The sequence below is a fragment of the Crocodylus siamensis genome, chromosome 4 (assembly GCF_052110815.1).
Source record: "Crocodylus siamensis isolate JL-2025a chromosome 4, ASM5211081v1, whole genome shotgun sequence".
Lineage (NCBI taxonomy): Eukaryota > Metazoa > Chordata > Crocodylia > Crocodylidae > Crocodylus > Crocodylus siamensis.
In genome coordinates, this window is record NC_143398.1 from 221,415,283 (window position 1) to 221,435,978 (window position 20,696).

Consider the following 20,696-nt stretch of genomic DNA (forward strand, 5'->3'; position numbering starts at 1 on the left):
AGATGAACATCTTGCTGGGGTCATTTGACCCCAGTATTCTTTCCTGCCATGGCAGGGGGTCAGACTAGATGATCTGCTCAGGTCCCTTCTGACCCTAGAAACTATGAATTTTTACTCAGAGTCAATTTTACTTGTATTAACAAGTTACATTTTTGAACTTTCAGACCCTTTATAACTCATGCTCAGTTGCAAGAAAGAAAGTTTGTATACTAAGGAAATAGTTTTTCCAAAAATGTACTTCTGAACACCCCTGTTGGAATGAAGCTAATGCAAGCAACAGAAGTCAGTTCAGAAACTAAAAATACATGATACAAAGCACGTGCGCCTATAACAGTATAAACATAAAACTGCCTGTAACTAACCTGCTGACCACTAGGTGTCATAAGCGTTAAATAAAACCTGTAAGGACTTGCATGGTTAATCTTAAATGCTATAAAATACTTGCAAAAACCTATATTTAAAATGATTACTAAAAACAGAATCTGATGTTCAATGAATTTAATTAAAACTACTACAGTATTAAAAATCAAGTCACCCAGAAACAGCAGGTCAAGAAAAGAAACTTCCAGTATTCTCATAAATACTGGAAGAAAAAAAGTCACTTGATACCAAGAAGCAATAACACAAAACTATGAAGAATGTAATTTAAAAAAACAGAATTGACAAAATCCTGCTACTTTTTGCCAATTTTATTTTTAAAATGTTGTTACATTAGGTGTCCACAACTTTTACAGAAGCAGGGCTTTCGAGCTACCATATTTCCTCCTCATGTACAGAAAGGGAAGAAAAAAGATTATCTTCCTTAAAATTAAATGCGTACCTTTGTTTATATATGACAAAGTGTTATATGCCGCAATCTATTATATTTTAAATGTGGTGTTGCTGTACAGATATTTAATTTTACTCTTTTGTGCTGGGCCATTTCCTCTTAGAGTTCAGCAAAAGGAGAACTATCTAAGGAACTTTTAACATACAATTCTGCTTTCACTTTGTCCTAAGTGGAAGTACTTTGTCCTGTCTGCTTCCATCATTTTCCATCTTCCCCGACAGACTGAGCCTCATTAGAAGAGGCCAATTTCAGTTTCAGAAACATGGAAGTAAAAAGACCCACTGACCTCGCCCAGCCCAGTTCATATTGGGTATGCAGAAAAGGATTCACTCTTCTCCTTCTTTAAGTTGATCTTTATACTGGATTCAATTCTGTGCCACTTAAACAATAGCCCTTAGGAAGTATTTGGGAACTGAAGGTCCTAATAATATGATCTGTTAAACTATTTAAGGACAGCCAGCCTTCATATGAAGCACACTTAGAAGAAGCCTGACATAGTTATTGCTCAACCAAACCATAATAAGACTCAAAATGAAGATGTGGAGCTGCAATACACAGGTAGTTGAGGGGCATAGACACGAAGGAGAAACAAAAATTATCAAGAATGTAAAATGGTTCCTAAATAAGATCTATTATGTTGTGGAAGAAGCTCCCAACAACTTAAAAACTAGACTGAACAGGTCTTCAAAACCTACTGCAGGCAACGTACATACTCAGGAGAACGAACTGTAGCTAGTGAGGATAGAGAAATTATTCTTTTTCATTTGTTTTCTGGAAAATTTATCTGGGTGACAAGTGTTCAGCAACAATCAGACAGGATTCAACAAGAATTGTTTGCTTTAGGTCCTTCTCTCCTTAGCATTTTATTTTTATTTTGCACGGAGCTTAAATAGTCCTAGCTGTCAAAATAACTAGCAAACATCAGTGCATACATACATTGTCTTCCCAGGCCCCATCTCTGTACCGTGATGCTTCTACATAAAAAAGTGCTCATGTGTTGCCTGCCTTATTTCTATATGCAGTCTACAATTTGATTCTCTCAAATGGTCATAGGAAAGAAAAAAAAAGCCCCCAGCACACTTGACAGCTGCTTTGATAGTGCACAGCTCTCAGTAATATCACGGCTACCCACATAGGGCGCATCCAGATGTGTAAGGATGTTTGGTTCCCTGGGGACAAGGAGCAGTGGCGCACCTTACACTGCCATATCTTGTCCCTGGCAAATGCCCGTGTCACACATACTTTGGCATGTGACAAGTTGTCCCGGGTGGTGTAGGGGAGGCTGGGGCCAGTACTGTGCTGGCCCCAGCAACCGTACCTGGAGTCCTAGGGGCCTTCTGGAGCTGCAGCCACAGCAATCCTGCTGGGCGAAGCCTGGCTGGCAGCTGCAGCACAGCTGCAAAAGGCCTGGCTCCACTTTTTAGCAGTGCATGCTGCTCAAGTATGCGTTGTTTCAGGGGGGGTTTTCTACCTTTTTTTGACCCCTGGATATCCAGAGGTCCAAAAAAAGTGGAAAACAATGGAGCAGAACACACTTGGGCAGCATGCCCTGCAGCGTAGAAAGCTCTGGACTATGTGGTATGTGGCACTGAAAACATGGTTTGCAGCACCACATACTGCACAACTGTGCTCATCTGGATGCGCCCACAAAGTCCAAGATATCCTCCAAGAACTATAGTAGGTCACAGCTTTTTCTAGTTTTTCCCAACACCTAACATAATGCAAAATGCAGAACAATACTGGTATTTTACCTGAAAATATCATTAGTTTAAATCAATGACAGCAAATCTTTTTTGGCAAGTGCACCACAAATTACCCATACATCCTCAGTAGCACTCCCATCCTTCACCTGCTTAAATCAGCTGCTCTGCTTTCTGTTCCATGCCCTGTGCCCCACGCCCTGTCAATTTCACTACTTTCTACTCCATGCCTGACTTGCTGCTGTTTTCTGCTCCCTGCATTATCTGCTGCCGTGGTCCCAGTCCACCCACTATCTGTCGCATGCCACAACCTGGCCATCCCTGGTTTAAATACTATAGGATTCTCATGCATGAACAGTTGGCTGCATTTTCAACATCTGTACCTTCTTCATTAGCTGTGATTGATACCCTTAATTTCTAAAGGAACATAATCTGTGCTGTGAGTCAATTCTGCCAATGACTATGCTACAGAAAAAAATTCAAGGTTCTATTCTACAAATGAAGACAACAGAAAAACATCACACTGTATAACGTAAGCCACTGTTCTCTTTTTTTTTTTTAAACGAGGTTCTTGTGTGTATACATTTTCCACTACACTCCCTGATGGTTTTAAGGATATGAAGAATATAGCATTATTATTTGTTAAATAATGGTGAAGTCATTCACTGTTTTCAAAATCTAGACAATGTATTTTAAAGCCGGGGGCCAACAATATGTGGCCTGTAGAACCAGAAGGCCTTGTCTCTGCAAAGGACCCGTGTTCAGGCTTGGCACCTGGCAGCTATACCCACAACTTCTGACTGCACGTGCACTACAGCTAACAAGGGGAAGGGGGGAGAAAGTAGTACTGCAGACTGGAAGCTGCATATGTGCTGCAGCCAGGGAATAGGGGGCTGGGGAGAAGCAGCAGCAGTGTGGGTGTAGCACCTACCGGTCTGGCCCCTTGCTGCTGCTGATGTACCACCCAAGCCAGGCAGCCCATATAGAACTGGAGCTCCACTGTTCCAACCCACAGCTTGAAAAGGTTGCTGGCCCCTGCTTTAAACTGTAAGCTCCTCTCTCTAGAGATCAACTTTTACTCTGTTTCCCCAATAAAAGTACCTACTGGGAATATTTGTTGTGTGGGCAGCTTCACTACATGAGCTTATCAAAAGAAAAGACAACACTGCAGAAGTAAGTTTACCTTAACTTTACATTCTTGAACTTTGTGGTGGTTTCCATTATGAAGTGTTGCTGGAGTTGTGCTCATCTCCTTGTCAGGTCTATTAAGCTTGACTTCATTAAGTATTTCACCTCCGTAGTCACCCAAATGGTACCTCGAAAAATTGTACAATTGCAATATTGTTATATTATATTAGGAATGCATTTTCAAAAATAAAGCTGTCCAACAAATACCATTTTCAGCTTCTATGAGGCTAAAAATGGGATTTAAGCCTTCAACTAAGTAAATGTTATGAGGAAATTCACTGGGCATCACAGATAAGAATGAAACCCTTTGTTTAATTAAATATTTTATACATATTTAAAAGGAAACGCTCATAAATAAAGTTGTGTAGTAATTTTACCTTTTTTCCACAACTTCTAACGTTAAATGCAACAACTCGCGTTTTGTTTTCTCTCTTCTCTTAATCATCTCCAAAATTGTTATGGCTCTGCTAAACTCTCTTCTCAGTTTCAACATCTTCTCATAAGAGGCTTCATCATTCTTTCGATTCTGTTGAAATTGAATACAATATTAACACAGATCAAAACCATATTCTGGAACACAAACTTGTTAGGAGTGTACAATATTTTGATAAGCTAATGAAACAAAAACCGACCATTTGATTATTTATAATTGGGGCCCTTAGAAAATTGGGATTTTACTGACTACATGGAAACCATGAAATTTGCCCTGTACCGCCATTTTTAAGGGTCACAAGCATAGGTGGCAGAAGGCTGGGACTAACAGGCCCTAGCCCCCTCAAACACAGGGCAGCGCAGAGGGTTGCAGGGTAGTCTGGGCACAGGCTTCAGGCAGCTGCAGCTGGTGGGGAGGGTCATGCACAGACAGACACCGAGCCAGGATTGTAGCCAGACAGCGTGAGGAGCACTGCTCACCACAGCAGATAAGTCGGGGAAGGGGAGGGAAAGGGCTGTGGGGGGAGACTGAAGCTCCAACAGTGAGGAAGGGTGTGGGGCAGGGGTTGGGATGAACAGGACCCCAGGGTGGGTCGTGGGACACTCAGAGCCGAGGTGACTCATCCAGAGGCACAGGGGGTTTTCTCACCGCTGCTTGCACCACAAGAGAGGCCTGGGGGGCATGCACCGCCCCCCCCGATCTGTGTACAGGGCAGAGATAGGCTGTCTGCTGGGCTTTGCGTGCTTCTGCCACTGCCTCAGGAGCCAGTGGCAGCTGGCACACGGCATCCAGGGGGTACATGGCTCTTAGGTCTCTCTTGAGGTGCGTGCAGTGGCCAGAGCCCCCCCACTCGCAGGCTCCGAGTGTCCCACAACCTACCCCGGGGTTCTGTTCACCTCAGCCCCTGCCCCACTCCCTCACTGTGGGGGGCTCAAATCTGTCACCCACCACAGCCTTCCCATTTCCCCAATTTACCTGCTGTGGTGGGCAGTGCTGTCTAGCTGCAATCCCAGACACATGAAGGCTCCATGTCTGTCTGTGTGCACCCCTCCCCCCTGCTGCAGCTGCCCAGAGCCCACGTCTGGGCTGCCCTGCAGCCCTCTGCACTGCCCCATGTTTGAGGGGGCTTAAGCCCCATTAGCCCTAGCCTTCCACTGCCTATGGCTGTGTGCCTGCCTGCTGTACATGCATGATTGAAGTATTATTTTTCATGGAATACTCACAGAACTACCAGGACCCATTTTCCAATATCAGTGGTTGCTCTGTGAATATTCCATGAAAAAATTATATTTTACTAGCACACGTGCCGTAAATTTGACAAAAAAATTGCAATTTTCTCAGAGCCTATTTATAATTGTGAAGGATTTTACCCCTAAAGATACTCAACACAACAAACCAAATATATAATTACAAAAAAAACACCTCCCAGCAATATTTCTGTAGTGTAAACCTAAACATTTTTCTTACTCTTTACTCAGTCAAGCTCCCTTATCAAGCCACTCCAAGTCTGCCTCAACAAAAGCTCAGAACATGACCAAAAATATTTTGTTCACTTGTAAGTAATGAATGCCACTGAATTACATTTGCTCAAGGTTAGTATTAAAAGAACGAAAACATGGACCAAATTCACCATGCACCTCACTTCTCCATGGGGATAATGGAGGTCAAAACCTTGCACATTTTTAAAATCCCTGAAAGTTAACCAGAAATCTTTTTTCTTAAAAATGTTAATGATTAAGTAGTATTTAACACTTCCAAGCTAAGAAAGCATATGGCTTATCTCAAAGAATACATGCTTTCATTACCTACTCAGAAATAATTATATTGGGCTGTGCGTGTCCCTGACCAGTTTCAATTTACTACACATACAATATCTAGTCTTCCATATCTGAGGGGCAAGAATTAGAAAAATATCTTACAATACTCAGATTGGTGGATACACAGATCATTATGAATTTTTTGCCAATGCTGCATATTCTCTGGAGCAACTATAGTATAAATTCCATGTCAAGGTACTTGGGTGTCTGAGGTGTACCAATTTAAGTTGATCATTGCTTTGAGTAAATTTTTAAATGGAGATTTTTTTAATATTCATTTTATTCTGCCTCAATCTCCAGTGTCACAATTTTTTCCTATTAAAAACAGGCAACTATATTGCTGAAATAACTAAATTATTGGCAAGACAATGGAAATTTCAGACAGACATATAGAAGCTTTGGTATCCAAGCACTAATGAGGGTACCATTTAGGATCTGAAATCAAAAAGGTTAAGAGGATCTCTTCCCCCATTTGTGGTCATAGCAAGGCGATTCAGTCACCAGCTCTCTATCATACCAACTGAGGCCACGTACAGATACTCAGTTTCTCCTTGGAGAGCTGCTCTTCTCCCAGGAGAAACCATGAAAGCACAGAAGTTCAAGATTTTTTTCCAGAGCAAAAATGGCTCTGGGAGAAAAAATAAACTAGGAATAACCAGAGTTAAATCACTCCTGGGAGAGTTCCTCCTTGGTCAATGAATGTCTGAGAGAAGCGACAACACAGTCCTCGAAGACCAGGGTGCTTTGCTCCGAACCCTCTCACGGAGATGGAGAGCATTTGTATACGTGATATTAATGCAATGCAAAAAACTCCAGGGCACTGTGTGCCAGCATTCATCACTCCCAGGCGCAGTGTTTACAGGTGTACCCAGGACCGTACCACACTGATCTAGGGTGGTGCAGCCTGGCTGGCAGAGGACTCAGTGAGTCAACCTACCAACCCAGAGCTTCTCCAACCCAGCTCAACATGCTACAGAGGCATTGGCTGGCAACCAGCCCCTTCACCCTTAGCACCACTGTGCCCCATACAGCCTTGGTCACTGTCTAAATGTGCACTATGGCAGAATAAATAACACCACAGTAGGACAGTACTTGTGTTCGGCAGTACTATCCTCCAGCAGTTAGCTAGTTTAATCTGGCCTAATAGAAGTACCTTCCCAATTTGCATATTCTGCTGCATGAAGACACCAGCTAAACCTGAGGAGTCTTGGTCAGCCAATCAGAGCTGCCTTGTGCACTGTTGCCATTCTGTCTCCAGGCAGACAGACAGCCCTGCAGAACATGTTGAGATTTGTGCATAAGGGCACCCTAGCTGTACAGCATCACTATTGCAAGCTCTCTGCTCCTCAGGGGCTAGGCATTTGAATACTTGTTCAGGACCCTCTGGATAAGTTTTTCTACAAGGAGAACGAGCCCAGGAGAATTCTCCCATATTATCTGAATGTTTATGCAGCCAATCACAACCTTCAGTTAATAAGCCCAGCTACTACAATCAGTACCAATGGATATACATGTTAGATGCAAGTTTCTAAATCAGAAGTTCACTCTAAAACTGCATAACATGGCTGGTAAACTCAAGGGTAAAAGAACAAACCAAAAACTATTTTTACTTTTAGAGAAGAGACCAGATGAGGGGGGCTCAACCCCCAGTCACAAGCTAAATCTGGCCCTTGGAGCCATGTCATCTGGTCTGCGGGGCTCCTCATGGATCTTGTGGGCTCCATAGGCTGTGGCCCTGTGGACTAGATCAGCTGTGCAGGCTGGCCCCCAGAGCCCAATCCCAGATGGGGAGAAGTGGCACAGGGCTGCCTCCACCCGCACGCACTGGAAATAGGGCTCCAGGATCCTGTGTAGCCCCTGCCTAGGCAAGACTGGGTTCTGGTCAGGCAGAGGTGGTGTGGGGCCTGATCCAACTTATAGACATGTGCATTTATGTGAAATCCAGACCATTTATGTGACCTGCAGGGCCAAAAGTATGAGCATCATACTCATTAGATTGGATTAGAGTTTTACTCAGATAATTAGTTGGATACAACAGCTATGACTGGAGTACAAAAGATTAGTCAACAGATAACATCTTTGACGTGTTATGGGGCTGAGGCTGGAGGATGTTGAGCACTGAGCTCTGGTGGACTGAAATCAGGGGTACACAGATGAAGTTTTTTTTTGTCTGATACTGGCATTTGATTACTAGCCAGCCATATTAGGCAATACTAATCCGATTGCCCATATGCAGCCCAGCAGCTTGGAAAGTAACATCCTGCTGGTAAGTCTGTGGGAGTGAAGCCATGTTGGGGGGAGGGGGGAAAAATCAAGTCCCCCATGATGACAGAGGGAATGGGGCTGGGGCAGGCACTGCCCAGCCAGGGTGGAGGATGGAGCCATGGGCATCTTATCCGAGGGGACATGGGAGGGGAAGGTGGCTCCCACCACTGCACGCACCCCAGAGGAGGCATGACAGGCATGTGCCCCCCCAGATTTGTGCATAGAGGGCAGGCTGCCCACTGTGGGCTCAGGGGCTGTGTGGGCCTCTTCCCGTGGGGGGGGGGGCTGGGCCGTGCTCAGGGAGGGTGGGGGCAGGTGGCAGCAGTGCTGGCAAGGGGGGGGGGGAACTACAGGGTGGGCTATAGGAGACCCCCAAATTCACCAAAGACCCCCTCCTAGTACCACCACCTGCCCCACCCATCCGAAGCACAACCCCAGCACCCCCTCCCACCAGGAAGAGTCCAGTGAAGCCCCCGGCCTCAAGCCCACAGCAGGCAGCCCTCACCCTGTGCACAAACCTGGGGGGGGGGGGGGAACATGCCCCCATGCCTCCCCTGGGGTGCATGCAGCAGCAGCAAGAGTCTACCCCCTCTTTATGCCCCCCAGATGAACCACCTGCGGCTCCATCCCACGCCGTGGCTGGGCAGTGCCTGCCCCTGCCCCACCTTCCTCATTCGATCAGCCTTCCCCACACCTTCCCCCCCCCCACACAGACTTACCCACTGGATGTTGCTCTCCAAGCTGCTGAGCTACATTCCCGGCCACGTACATACTGTAGCTGTGCACGTGTGTGCAGCATTTATTGGTCACATTAAATCGGCCATATCAGCCAAAAAAGCCAATTGCCGATAATGTTGATTTTCCTTTTATTACTGCTGATATGGTATGGACCAATATACTGGTGCATCTCTAAATAAAACCAAAGTGGTTTGCATGTTACAGTCTAATATTCACAAATTACCTTTCTGGTCTGCATTTTCTCTGTTCTCCTCCGAAAGGCAACATAGGGATCATTGTTGGTGGAGCCATCTCTTTTTTCTTGTTTGATCTGAGGGATGAGTGATGGTCCCCTGCAGTTCTTACGTTTTCTTACCCAGTAGTCATAGACAGCTTTAATAAGGTAATCATCCTCATTTAGCAGCAATTTAGCTTCCTGAAGTGTTACAAGCTGAAAGAAAATACAAAAATGTAGTTCAGTAAGAATAGGAATAAGAAATCCATTAACAAGCCAACATTTTTATTCATTTCTTTTAAAGCCTCTATATAAACCTAGCAATTTCCCAGAATAGGGAAAAGGGTAGATCGATTTAAAGTTATTTAAACTACCAATTGGAATCATCATTTAAAAAAACAAACAAACAAGAACAACAGATTCAGAACAGCTATTTTAATCTTGTTTTGTGTTGCAATTTTGAAATATATCTTCAAGAAGGGTTGACTCTTGCTGGTTAGTATGCATTAGGTTATGTTGACTTATAACTGATACAACTTTGATTCTAAATTTGGTACCCAGGAAAATACACTATCTACACACTAAATAAATGATAATATAATTTATTCATATTCTTAATTCTAACATTATTTTCAAAAATAATGAATGATTCTTACTATTTACTGAAGTACAGATCTACAAAGGTATTTAAGTGCCTAACTTTTTGATTTCAGCAGGAGTTGACTGCTTAAATAGGTATTAAATACTTTTAATATAAATCTCAGACTACATCATTATTAGTTTCACTCTCATTTTGTGTCAGACTGTCTTTACATGGAAATTATAATTAAGCTAAATGCAGAAACCTAGTAGAAAGTTAGTTTACTGTAAGTTAAAAAAGCAAATTAAATATGCTGGATCTGTAAGTAGAAAGCTGATTTGTTTTAACACATCAGCTTAAAATGCTAACGTATTATTTATACTTAATGAAATAACTGCTTGTTTCTGACCCCATGTCCTTCAAGATTTTAGATGCAATAGACTGAGAACTATCACAGCAAGTTTTTGTGTACAGATTTTTTTTTTGGGGGGGGGGGAGTTGGGGGGGGGGAGAATGCCTTCCTGATTTTCTCAAAGGTTTAATTACCTTTGAATGAACTAGTTGCTAAAAGCTAAGCTAGTTGACAAAAGTTAAAATAAAGAAAATATTCTTTCTGTATTTGCAGATGAGGCTACAGATATTAAAATCTTAGTATTTCAGCAAACTCTGATTCCAGATGATTAACAACTGACTTACCTCAGTTCAATATTCTTTGCATCTTTAGCAGCAAACAGTGCTTGAATATTATTTTGCATGAAAGGATTTTAACATATTAGTCAATTTACATCTTAATTAAATTGGTCATAATTTTAAGAGGTCTATTTTAAAATCTTCTAAAGTAACACAGACATGGCAAACATTAATAGAGGAAAATGTGTTTTAAACTAAGAAACATTGTCTATGACATTCCAATACGAATAAACAGAAATAAAATAAGATACAAATAAAAAAAAATACAAAAAAGCTAAAAAAAAACAAAACAAAAAAGTAAGCTTTTGGGGGGTTTCAGTACATTTTAAATACATCTATATTAAAGGTTCTGCCTTTACCACTAGACTAGGTTAGGACTCCTTCTAGACAGAACAGACACAAAGCTACTGCATATTTATTATGGAAATTATAGTATTGTGAGGATAACAATAGCAAAAAGGGAAGCCAGAAATACTCGTCATGTTTTAGATTACATAACCCCAATATAGCAGTATTGTGCCACACTGCCCTGAATGAATGCCAGTCTGAGTAGGTACATAGGTATGCTTATACCGATACCACATCTACAACCACAAATGCATTTTATCCATACATATTAAATATAGTCAACTTAAAAAAAAACATATCTACTCCCCCCATTATTGCAAATATAATTTCAGAAATGATCAAGTAGTTCATGTTTTTTTCTTCCTTAGCCATCAAGTTTTATAATATCTGCTCTGCACTGACCCTACCTGCTAATCACTTTAACAAAAGGAGCTCTAGCAATCTAGAAACTGAGCTTCCTTTGGTGTTTTCTTATTCACAGCTACCACGTGACTCTCACTAAAAAGCCTACACTTCCAATACCCTGTATACAGGGTAGGACACCAAAGAAGGATTCCAAAGTACAGGAAGATTCAAATTTAATGGTGGGACCAAATTTCTCTCTTTTGGGGCTCCAACAACTTGAAGTTTTTTGTCTAGCATTTTCTGATATCAAAATCAGGTGAAATTTGATCCAAGTCAGTTGGATGATCTCTGAAAACTACTTGCAAGGTATCAGAAGAAGTTCAAACATCCATATAAATGTCTAAATGATTGTGCAGAAAATGTCAAAGAACTGGTTGGCAGATTTTATCTACTACTGTGCAAGAAGTAGCCACACTATAAGAAGCAATTCCTAATGTTCCCACGGGACACACAAAGTCCTGTCTTGTATGTCTCCTATACTACATGCTTAAACCTAATAAGCAAGGACCAAAACAAAAAATGAGATATATTATCTTGAACCAGAATGAAAGAAAATGAGAGTCTGAAATGGCAAATTCTTCAACTCTTCAGTCCCATGATATCTAGGAAATATCAAACTTCATCAGCGGACAGTTAAAGCCTAAATGGAAGGAGAATATGTCCATGTTTTGAAGAAACTGAGAATTCATCTCAGGATGAATGTTCACCAGAAAAGAAGCAACACTTTAATTCTGTGAAACAAAACTCAGAAAAAGGAACCAGCACAAGAACTGCAAGCCCATCTTGAAAACTATTATTAGAACAGTTACGTTAACAGAATTCCAAAACAAGGTACAAAATCCAGGGGCGTCTACACACTGCTGAGAGGCTGCTCCGACTCATTTTAATTGCAGTTTGTTGGGAGCATGGCAATTACCACACTCCAGCAAACTCCAGCATCATGCGCATCAGTGTTCCCGCACTGAAAAACAGCAGCAGGGGCGCCTTAGTTAAAGCTGGTTCAACAAGGTTTAGTCAAAGCACCCCCACTGCCATTTTTTCTCTGATATTAGAAAATGCCCCAAGTCTGATTCACTGGGGCTACCTGCCAGACAATCAACTGATTGCTAGTTGCAGGCTGGACAGCCTCACTTCCAAGGCTTGTGATCATCTGGGAATAGGACTGACGACAAGCTCACTGTTAAAACAGAGCACCCAGCAGCTCTGGTTAGGCTGATGGGTGCAGGGTATTAGAGGCTTCTGGCTGGGAGACCCAAAAGGCTTCCCTGCTGGGGACTTTAAACCTTTAAGTTTCTAGCAGGGAAGCCCTTCAGCTTCCCCCTTCCTCCAGCTGGGATCAGCAGTCAGCTGGTTACAAACTACTGTTTGGTCCCAGCCCTAAAACTGACACTCAGCTGGCTGTCACTACTAGCTGCAAGTTAAATCTAAGGTGCCACAGAAATCAGCCATTAATATGTTCTACATTATTTGTGGAAAATGTTTATGGCTTGCTTTCCATTTTATAGTGCCTTAAATTGGGTTCATGTGTAGCACCATGCCCATTTATGCTGTGATTAACATACTAATTGCAACATAAACGTGATTTGTATACGGGGGTCTATGGTACAGAACATAAGAGAGATTCCCACTTACTGAAATTAAGCTTGCAGACTACCTTCTAAAACATTACTAAGGCTAAAGTTGTTATGCGGAACTCAGGTATTGATGTGAGTCTTTGTGGTCTGTATATTTCTTGGTTATATTCCTAATTCGAGAGACTGGCACTGCTGTTGATAACTGTATACTGCAACTCATGCAGCAAAAAGATTTTTAGTAATATTCTCTAAAAGTACCCAAAAAGAAGAAGGGCTTTTCTGACCATCTTGACAAGAATGAAAGCAAGGACATTTTCCTAATTAAACCCACTGAACAAGGCACTTCGGAGAACTGAAGTGCTTCCTGTCCTCCAGAAAGCACTCCAGTTCTATGATTAAAATAATTAGTATCAAGATTTGCCTGACTTATGGAAACTTTCTTCTGGGGCTTCCTCATTTTCTCTCTCTTCTCAGAATGGGAGGCTGCTTTAAAGCAGCATTAAAGAGAGCCATTGTATGAATAAGAGTTCTAATGCACTACATAACATTCAGGTCCATATTTGGATCATCAGTTCTTTCCCTCACCAAGTTTCTTGCTGCGGTTGGACTTAGTTTCCCAGCAATATCTAGCAGCTAGGGTTCCTATGCAGTGCCTGCCCTCAGGGAAAGGGAATGCAACCTCTGCAGACCACCCAGCTTCCAGGATGGAAGAGGGTCCAGGCCACAGAAAAGGTACCAAGGGTCAACTCCACACAGGGAGCAACTCCTAAGTCATCTCTTCTGAAACTCCATCCTTAACCATCTAAGAACTTGATTGAAGCATCTTATCCCTGTCAAACGTAGAAAAGAGACCGATTAATGAAGGCAAGATGCCAAATGAAGAGAAAAAGGAGCTAAAATCTTCTTGAAGTGCTTTGTGGAACTATGTGATTATGGGCAAAAATAGAGGGAAGGCAAAGCAAAACCCAGTTTCCAGTCTGCTCAAGTCCCATGTGACAAGATGTAATGGATTTTGACATAAGAGTGTTTACCGGGCTCTACCTATCATATAGCTCATCTATGCAGGATTAAAAAGAATGGAAGCTGGTGCAAAAGGAAGCAGTTATGGGGAAACAGTATATCCTCACTCCTCCCAGTTGGCCAAAGCAATAAAGGTCACACAAATTCACACTTATTTAACACCCAGCATTTAAAGAGATGATTGAACCAATTCCAAGTTTTATTTATTTATTTTCATTACATAAAACAAGACCTGAGGAAAGAGTCAAACTGTCTGCTTGTGGGACTTTTCCTCTCTCAGCTAATATTTCTGGACTTTTTAAAATTCTGTAAAAATTGTAAGTTAGAGGAATCTGTGAAAGGCACAACTCAATCTAGAACCCAAACCAGGCTGCTTTTGTCAGAGGCAAGTCTTCTTCCAAGCAGGTAAGCGCTCAGCTCCAACTGTCCCATTGTATCCATAACAGGCACTAAAAAATGCTCAGCAATTTGGGAGATCAGTAATACAATGGGATCAATAATAAATGAGAAAGCAAATTAAAGCTTCTGAAGATCAGTCTAAACCCGAGTTAAATTTGTTTTTTCTTACAATACAAATTAACTTCCAACATCAACTTTCTGGCCATCCAATAAGACAGGCAATTCCATGGTTTTATGTCTATAGACTCCAAGATTGCATTTTAGCAGGTATAAACAGCAGGGTGCAAAACAAAGATTTTCAGGGGCTTATAAAAAAAATTAAACAGAACTGAAACATCTTAAAATTAATTATTGATAAAACAAGAGAGGTTTATTTCTTTGGAGTACCATACCTGATTAGAACTGGCTTTTTCAAGCCTATCGATCATAATTTCAAACTGCAATGGTTTAATTTCCATCTTCCGGTTAAGTCTATTTAATAAGGTCTCATCTTCAGAATCCATATCATAATCTGGTTGTTCATTGTCCAGATTAAAGGCTAAAACATAAGTAAATACAAAAGCATTATTCAGATCAGAACCAAGCTATGGAGTTAACGAAATCACATGCTAATAATTTCAAAATAGTTGCTAAAAATGTATCAGAAAACAAAAAATAATTTGTTATAGCAAGTTAGCAGACTTCAAACTATCTGATCTTTACTCCACCTTTTTTTTAGTTTATCATTATCTATGTTAACAAAAAATATATAATTTTCATAATTTTTAAAATTTATATAAAAGGTATTTTTCTTTAGTAGCACTTAACAATGAGGAAAGCATCAGAATCAAGTTATAGTAAATGAGATGCTGAACTATGACTGTGAATAACTTGTCAGGTCAGTGAACAGTAGTAAGGGCTTTTAAAAAAAAAAGTATCCATGGGATCATGCCAACTTTTAACATTTCTCACAAAGGAAAAGGCATAAAATGACAGCTAAAATACAGTCCTTCCACTTCTATATGGTAAGATTCTAAAATCTTAAAACTGAAGTTACAAATTCTCAGACATGAGGCAAATGAAAATGGGATTTCCAATATAATCTTAAAAATTGATCTCTTTATATCAGATAAATCGGATACTTAAAATACATAGATTTTTTTTCTGCATCTCATTTGTAAAAGTTCTAGGTTAAGATCAGCAGACTCAAACCACTATTAGTCCCTGGAATAAGAACAAGATATTAAAATCTGTAGAGAAGCAGTATAGTCTTTCTCTGTACTGTCCTGATGACATGACCCAGGACCTTAACAGTACCAAAAGTAACCAAGCATTTCAAACGTGCAAATAAGATTTGCACCAGAACCCTGGTTGAGAGTCACTAGTCTGGACTCTAAGCGTATTATTTCAACTGAATTTAGTTTGGGTTACACAGGTGGCAAAAAGAAGGTACCGGGTAACGTGGGGCCCCTGCAAGACACGCTAGGAAATCTGGTCGTCACACCAGATGACAAAGCTAACCTATTTAACGACTTCCTTGCCTCCATTTTCCTGAGCAGGGACTGGATCAGCTCCCTCACTGGGCCCCCCTCAGGCCCCAGGGGAGGCACACCTAGGCCAAGGGTCAGTGAGGATCTAGTCAAGGAACTTATGGTGGGACTGGATATATTTAAATCAGCTGGTCTGGACAATCTCCACTCCAGAGCGTTGAGGGAATTAGCTGAGGTCATTGCGGGACCCTTGGCACAGCTTTATGAGCACTCATGGTGCCCTGGTGTGGTGCCAGACGACCGGAAGAGGGCCAACGTGGTTCCCATCTTCAAAAAAGGGAGGAAGGAGGACAGGGGAACTATAGGCCAGTTAGTCTTACCTCAATCCTGGGTAAGCTTATTGAGAGAATTATTCTGGCACATGTCCACGAGGGGCCAGCAGGGGAGATCATGCTTAGGAGCAACCAACATGGGTTCATTAGAGGCAGGTCCTGTCAGACCAAACTGGTGGCCTTCTATGACCAGGTCACCAAACCCTTAGATGCAGGGGTAGCAGCGGACAGTCTTTCTGGACTTTCGGAAGGCCTTTGACACTGTCTGTCTCTCACCTCATTCTCATTAAGAAACTGGGGGACTGTGGTGTTGAGAGAGTGGTAGTGGATGGATTATTTTTGACCTGGAGGGGTGTGGGCAATGGGGTTCCACAGGGCTTGGTCCTCGGGCCCGCACTGTTCAACATCTTCATTAGTGACTTGGATGAGGGGGTAAAAAGCACCCTATTCAAATTTGCTGATGACACTAAGATGTGGGCACACTAGAAGAAAGGAATAGACTACAATTGGACCTAGATAGGTTACAGGGGTGGGCGGATGAGAATAGGATGGGATTCAACACTGACAAGTGCAAGGTGATGCACCTGGGGAAGAAGAACCAGCACCATACCTACACATTGGGGAACTCCCTTCTCGTCAGTGCAGAGGCAGAAAAGGATCTTGGTGTCATCATTGATGCCAAGATGAACATGGGCTGGCAGTGTGGGGATGCAGTCAGGAAGGCCAACCGCACCTTGTCATGAATCTAGAGATGCATCTCAAGCAGGTCCAAGGAGGTGATAGTCCTCCTCTATGAGGCACTGGTCAGGCTGCAGCTGGAGTACTGCGTCCAGTTCTGGGCGCCACACTTCAAGAGGGATGTGGACAGCATGGAGAGGGTCCAGAGGAGGGCCACTCGCATGATCGGGGGCAGCAAGGCAGGCCCTACGAGGAGAGGGAACGGGACCTGAACCTGTTCAGCCTCCACAAGAGAAGACTGAGGGGGGATCTAGTGGCCTGTTACAAACTAGTCAGAGGGAAAGTCCCTGTTCCCCTGGGCACTACCAGGAGTAACTAGAAATAATGGTCACAAGCTGGCAGAGGGTAAATTCAGATTAGACATCAGGAGGCACTACTTAACAGTCAGGGAGGCTAGGATCTGGAACCAACTTCCAAGCAAAGTGGTGCTGGCTCCTACCTTTAAGACAAGGCTAGACAATCACCTTGCTGGGGTCGTTTGACCCCCAGTACTCTTTCCTGTCATGGCAGGGGGTCGGATGATCTGCTCAGGTCCCTTCCAACCCTATTAATTATGAAACTATGGGTTTTGTCATTATAAACTGACTTGTTTAAAAAAAAAAAAAAAAGAACGTGGCCACACCCAACCTTATACTCAGTAAACTTAAATGGATGATTTAAGTTACGCTAGCACAGCTTCTGTGTGCACGCAAACTTTTTATTTCCACATCTGGTGCCTACTGAGCTTCTCCTTTCCCCATTTACTACTCTTCTTTTAATCACCACTTCTCTACCTCATCTTAACAACCCTAAATAGTATGCCTTCATCCTCATGGCAGCACGTCAGATGGTGTGCTTCAAGGATCTCCTGGATTCACAGCTTTGAATACTAGGTTAATATTATGTCCTAACAGGATAGGAATCATATAAATGCTCTGAGTTAGAATGCCATACTCTTTGCTCAAAGTAGCCCAATTATGTTAAGCACGCAGCCTCAGATAGGTTATTTTCTGGAACAGAGGTAGCCAGAACATCTTCCTACTCATCTTTTGCTGCAAATTACATGGCCTAGATTTTTCACAGTGGGCATAGGTAGGTGGAATACTTTAAGAATACTTGTTATTAATTGAATATTTTGTAGGTTAAGGGAGAATTTACTTCAGTTGTAAAAACCAAAACAAACAAACAAAAACTTAACATAAAAAATTTAACATACTGGAGCAGAAATATTACCATATCATTATACTGAATTTCTTCTTAGACAATCTGAAAAAAATGTAAGTTACTTTTGTTTGTGAAATGTGCTAATAGATAGTGGATGATAATTTACCCAGTACACTTTATTGACTAATTACTGATACCCTTCTGTATAAAAAATCCTTGCCTTTTAATCTGTTCTTACAAAAATGCTTTTATACAACAGTAACATTCTCTCAGAGATAAAGACCACCTTTTTAGAATATGCTAGTATATCCACAAATACTTAGTAGTTTGCCTGGTCAATTCTTTCCTTGTTCAGACACAGTCAGAAACCACTGCCTTCCTTCCCTGCACAAAGTAACAGGTATTAATAGCCCTTTTATTAAAATAAGAAATATTCCAATCCACTATTTCCTCCGGTCACTTCTTTGCACCAGCATCATTTCTGTTTTGTTCTTAGAGAACCCAGACCAACTTACTTTCATACAACCACTAATTTTAAAAAGATAGTCTATATTATTCAGAATGGAAAAAATATAGAAATGGCTATCATCCACATGAATTACAACTCCAAAAAATTATCTGAGTTCTCCCTGTGAAAACAACACAGAGACAAAACACTTCTCTCTCTGCCCAAGTCTACAGACTGCTTAGAAATACTTTGTAAGCATATCATGGCTGCTGAAACGCCTACAAGGAATGAACATGGAGAATCAATAGATTATCTGTTTCTGGGACAGGAGGAAGTTTCAGTGTAGTCTGTACTGTAACCAAGCCTAACAAAGAAGTCAGGATTAGAGGACTTCAGTGCTGCTCAAATTGTTTCAAAATAACTTTATCAACAATCTTTCCCAAAGATTATGAAGAATGTGCATGTTACAGTGATAAACGGAGGTCAGTGATAAGAGGATTTCTCTTTCAACCTTTTAGCCCTGAGGGCTACATAAATGACCCTATGTGCTAGCTGAGACCTATGTGCTAAATCTGACTGCAGAAAGATCCCACACACTAGCTCAACTTCATGTGTCAGATCAAGCAGGGGTCCAAGCCCATGCAAGTGCTAGCACTTAACCATCCCATGTAGGCATTGACAAATATTCCAGCAATAAGGAAACCCAAGGCCTTACCACAAGTTTACTGTGGTAACAGCTATAAAGAACCCGAGTCATAGACTAGGATCCTTACAGCCATAAATATTGTATAAATACAGAATAAAGATGGTTTATGCCCAAACAGTCCATAATAATCAGATCTAAGTGGGGGCTTAAACAACAGATTGCATGCCTAAACACCTCAGCAAACAAAGCTATTAAAAATGAAACAAAAATAAGCTTTATACTTGTTTCCTCCCAACAGACCTATTATTACACAGGTAGCCAATTCCATCCAAATGGGACCTATTTTACTCAGAAAGCTGAAAATTCCATTTAGCATGAAATGAACACTTCTGTATTTTAGCAAAACCCACAAAGATTCATTAAATTGTCTGTAACTCAGAGTACTTCTACTGACTAGGACTTCATACACCCTACAATGAAGGACCTACTCTTTACTACTAGTACAGTCTCAACATAAGTTTTCAAAATCAGTTCACCTGAGACTATTATAGGTATTCTTCCATTTTACTGGGTTTTTATTTTAATACCCACTTGGGCTGTATGCAGAGGAAAAAGGTACTCAGAGACTATAGGGTCAATAATGAATCACAAAAAAAAAATAATACTGACCTAGACAATTATTAGCTACAGGGTTGGGGGGGTTTTTAAGTTAAGAAATTAAATTAATTCTCCAATGGTTTGATCAACATAACAAATAATAAGTAGCTATAGGGGAAAGCCTACTAGTTGTTATAACATGATTCTTAACATATCCATGGACTCCACAAAACTAGCCCTTTGGGATATTCTTCCCTATATCCCATTCCTCAATTTCTGCTTAGTATATAAATTTCAGTTTCTCATCTGAAATACATTAACCCTCACATTTTCTGGGGTCTCCCCTCACCGTCCTTTAATATTATAGTAACTTGGCCTCTGCAGTTGTTAAACGCTTCCTCAAATTAAACTTAAGGGAAATAGAAGAACATGTCCATGAACTTACGCTGAATGTGAATAAACTGCTTTGGTTGTTTAAACTCTCCTTTGTACAGACGATTATAATAATTAACATTGCTCTCTGCTTCAGGAACTGGAATAACCATGCTCTCTTTCTTTTCCCTAAAAACTTGCTGTGCTGATATAGCTCGTTGCAAATGGTGTTCCTAGAAGAGAAAAAAAAATATTTGAAATGTATGCACCATAAATAAGAATATGAATAAGATCAGTCTATTTCCCCCACTTTACTTGCACTGGGTAAAACGAAATGCTAGGTAAAAGGTTTTTTTTTGGGGGGGGGGGGGGGGGGGCAAGAAGGGTGGTGTAAACAAGATCTTAAGCCTCTTTTAAAGGAATTAGAGGGGAGAAACTGTAGACTGAGAAAAAAAAAACATATCCTAAAATATTATATATACACAGCAAAGAGCTTCCATTTTTAATAAAAGGGTTAAATGTTCTAAGCTAAAGAGGTTCTAAGCTCAACAGATACTTAGAAGCACCATGCAACAAAATCTTAAAAGAAATGCATTACCTTCATAAAGATCAGAAACACAACCAAATACACATTAATTCTGTACTGCTGGGTTCAAGATCTATAATTAACCTAACACACTCCTGATTTTAAGTTTTCATTTAATGAATTTTTAAGCTTTTAGAAAGATATTAGTTACCTATTTCCATTTCT

General features: G+C 41.2%; 1 protein-coding gene across 1 annotated transcript in view; it reads right to left on the reverse strand.

Moving 5' to 3' along the window:
* The window catches only part of EPC2 (enhancer of polycomb 2), a 92,899-nt gene that overhangs the window by 37,898 nt on the left and 34,305 nt on the right, over window positions 1-20,696 (reverse strand). Inside the window, exons 2-6 of the mRNA XM_090045801.1 lie at window positions 20,019-20,178; window positions 14,593-14,738; window positions 9,194-9,400; window positions 4,095-4,243; window positions 3,713-3,845 (exon numbers count right to left, since the gene is read on the reverse strand). Coding sequence (XP_089901927.1) covers window positions 3,713-3,845; window positions 4,095-4,243; window positions 9,194-9,400; window positions 14,593-14,738; window positions 20,019-20,178 — 795 coding nt within the window. The remainder of the gene's footprint in view (window positions 1-3,712; window positions 3,846-4,094; window positions 4,244-9,193; window positions 9,401-14,592; window positions 14,739-20,018; window positions 20,179-20,696) is intronic.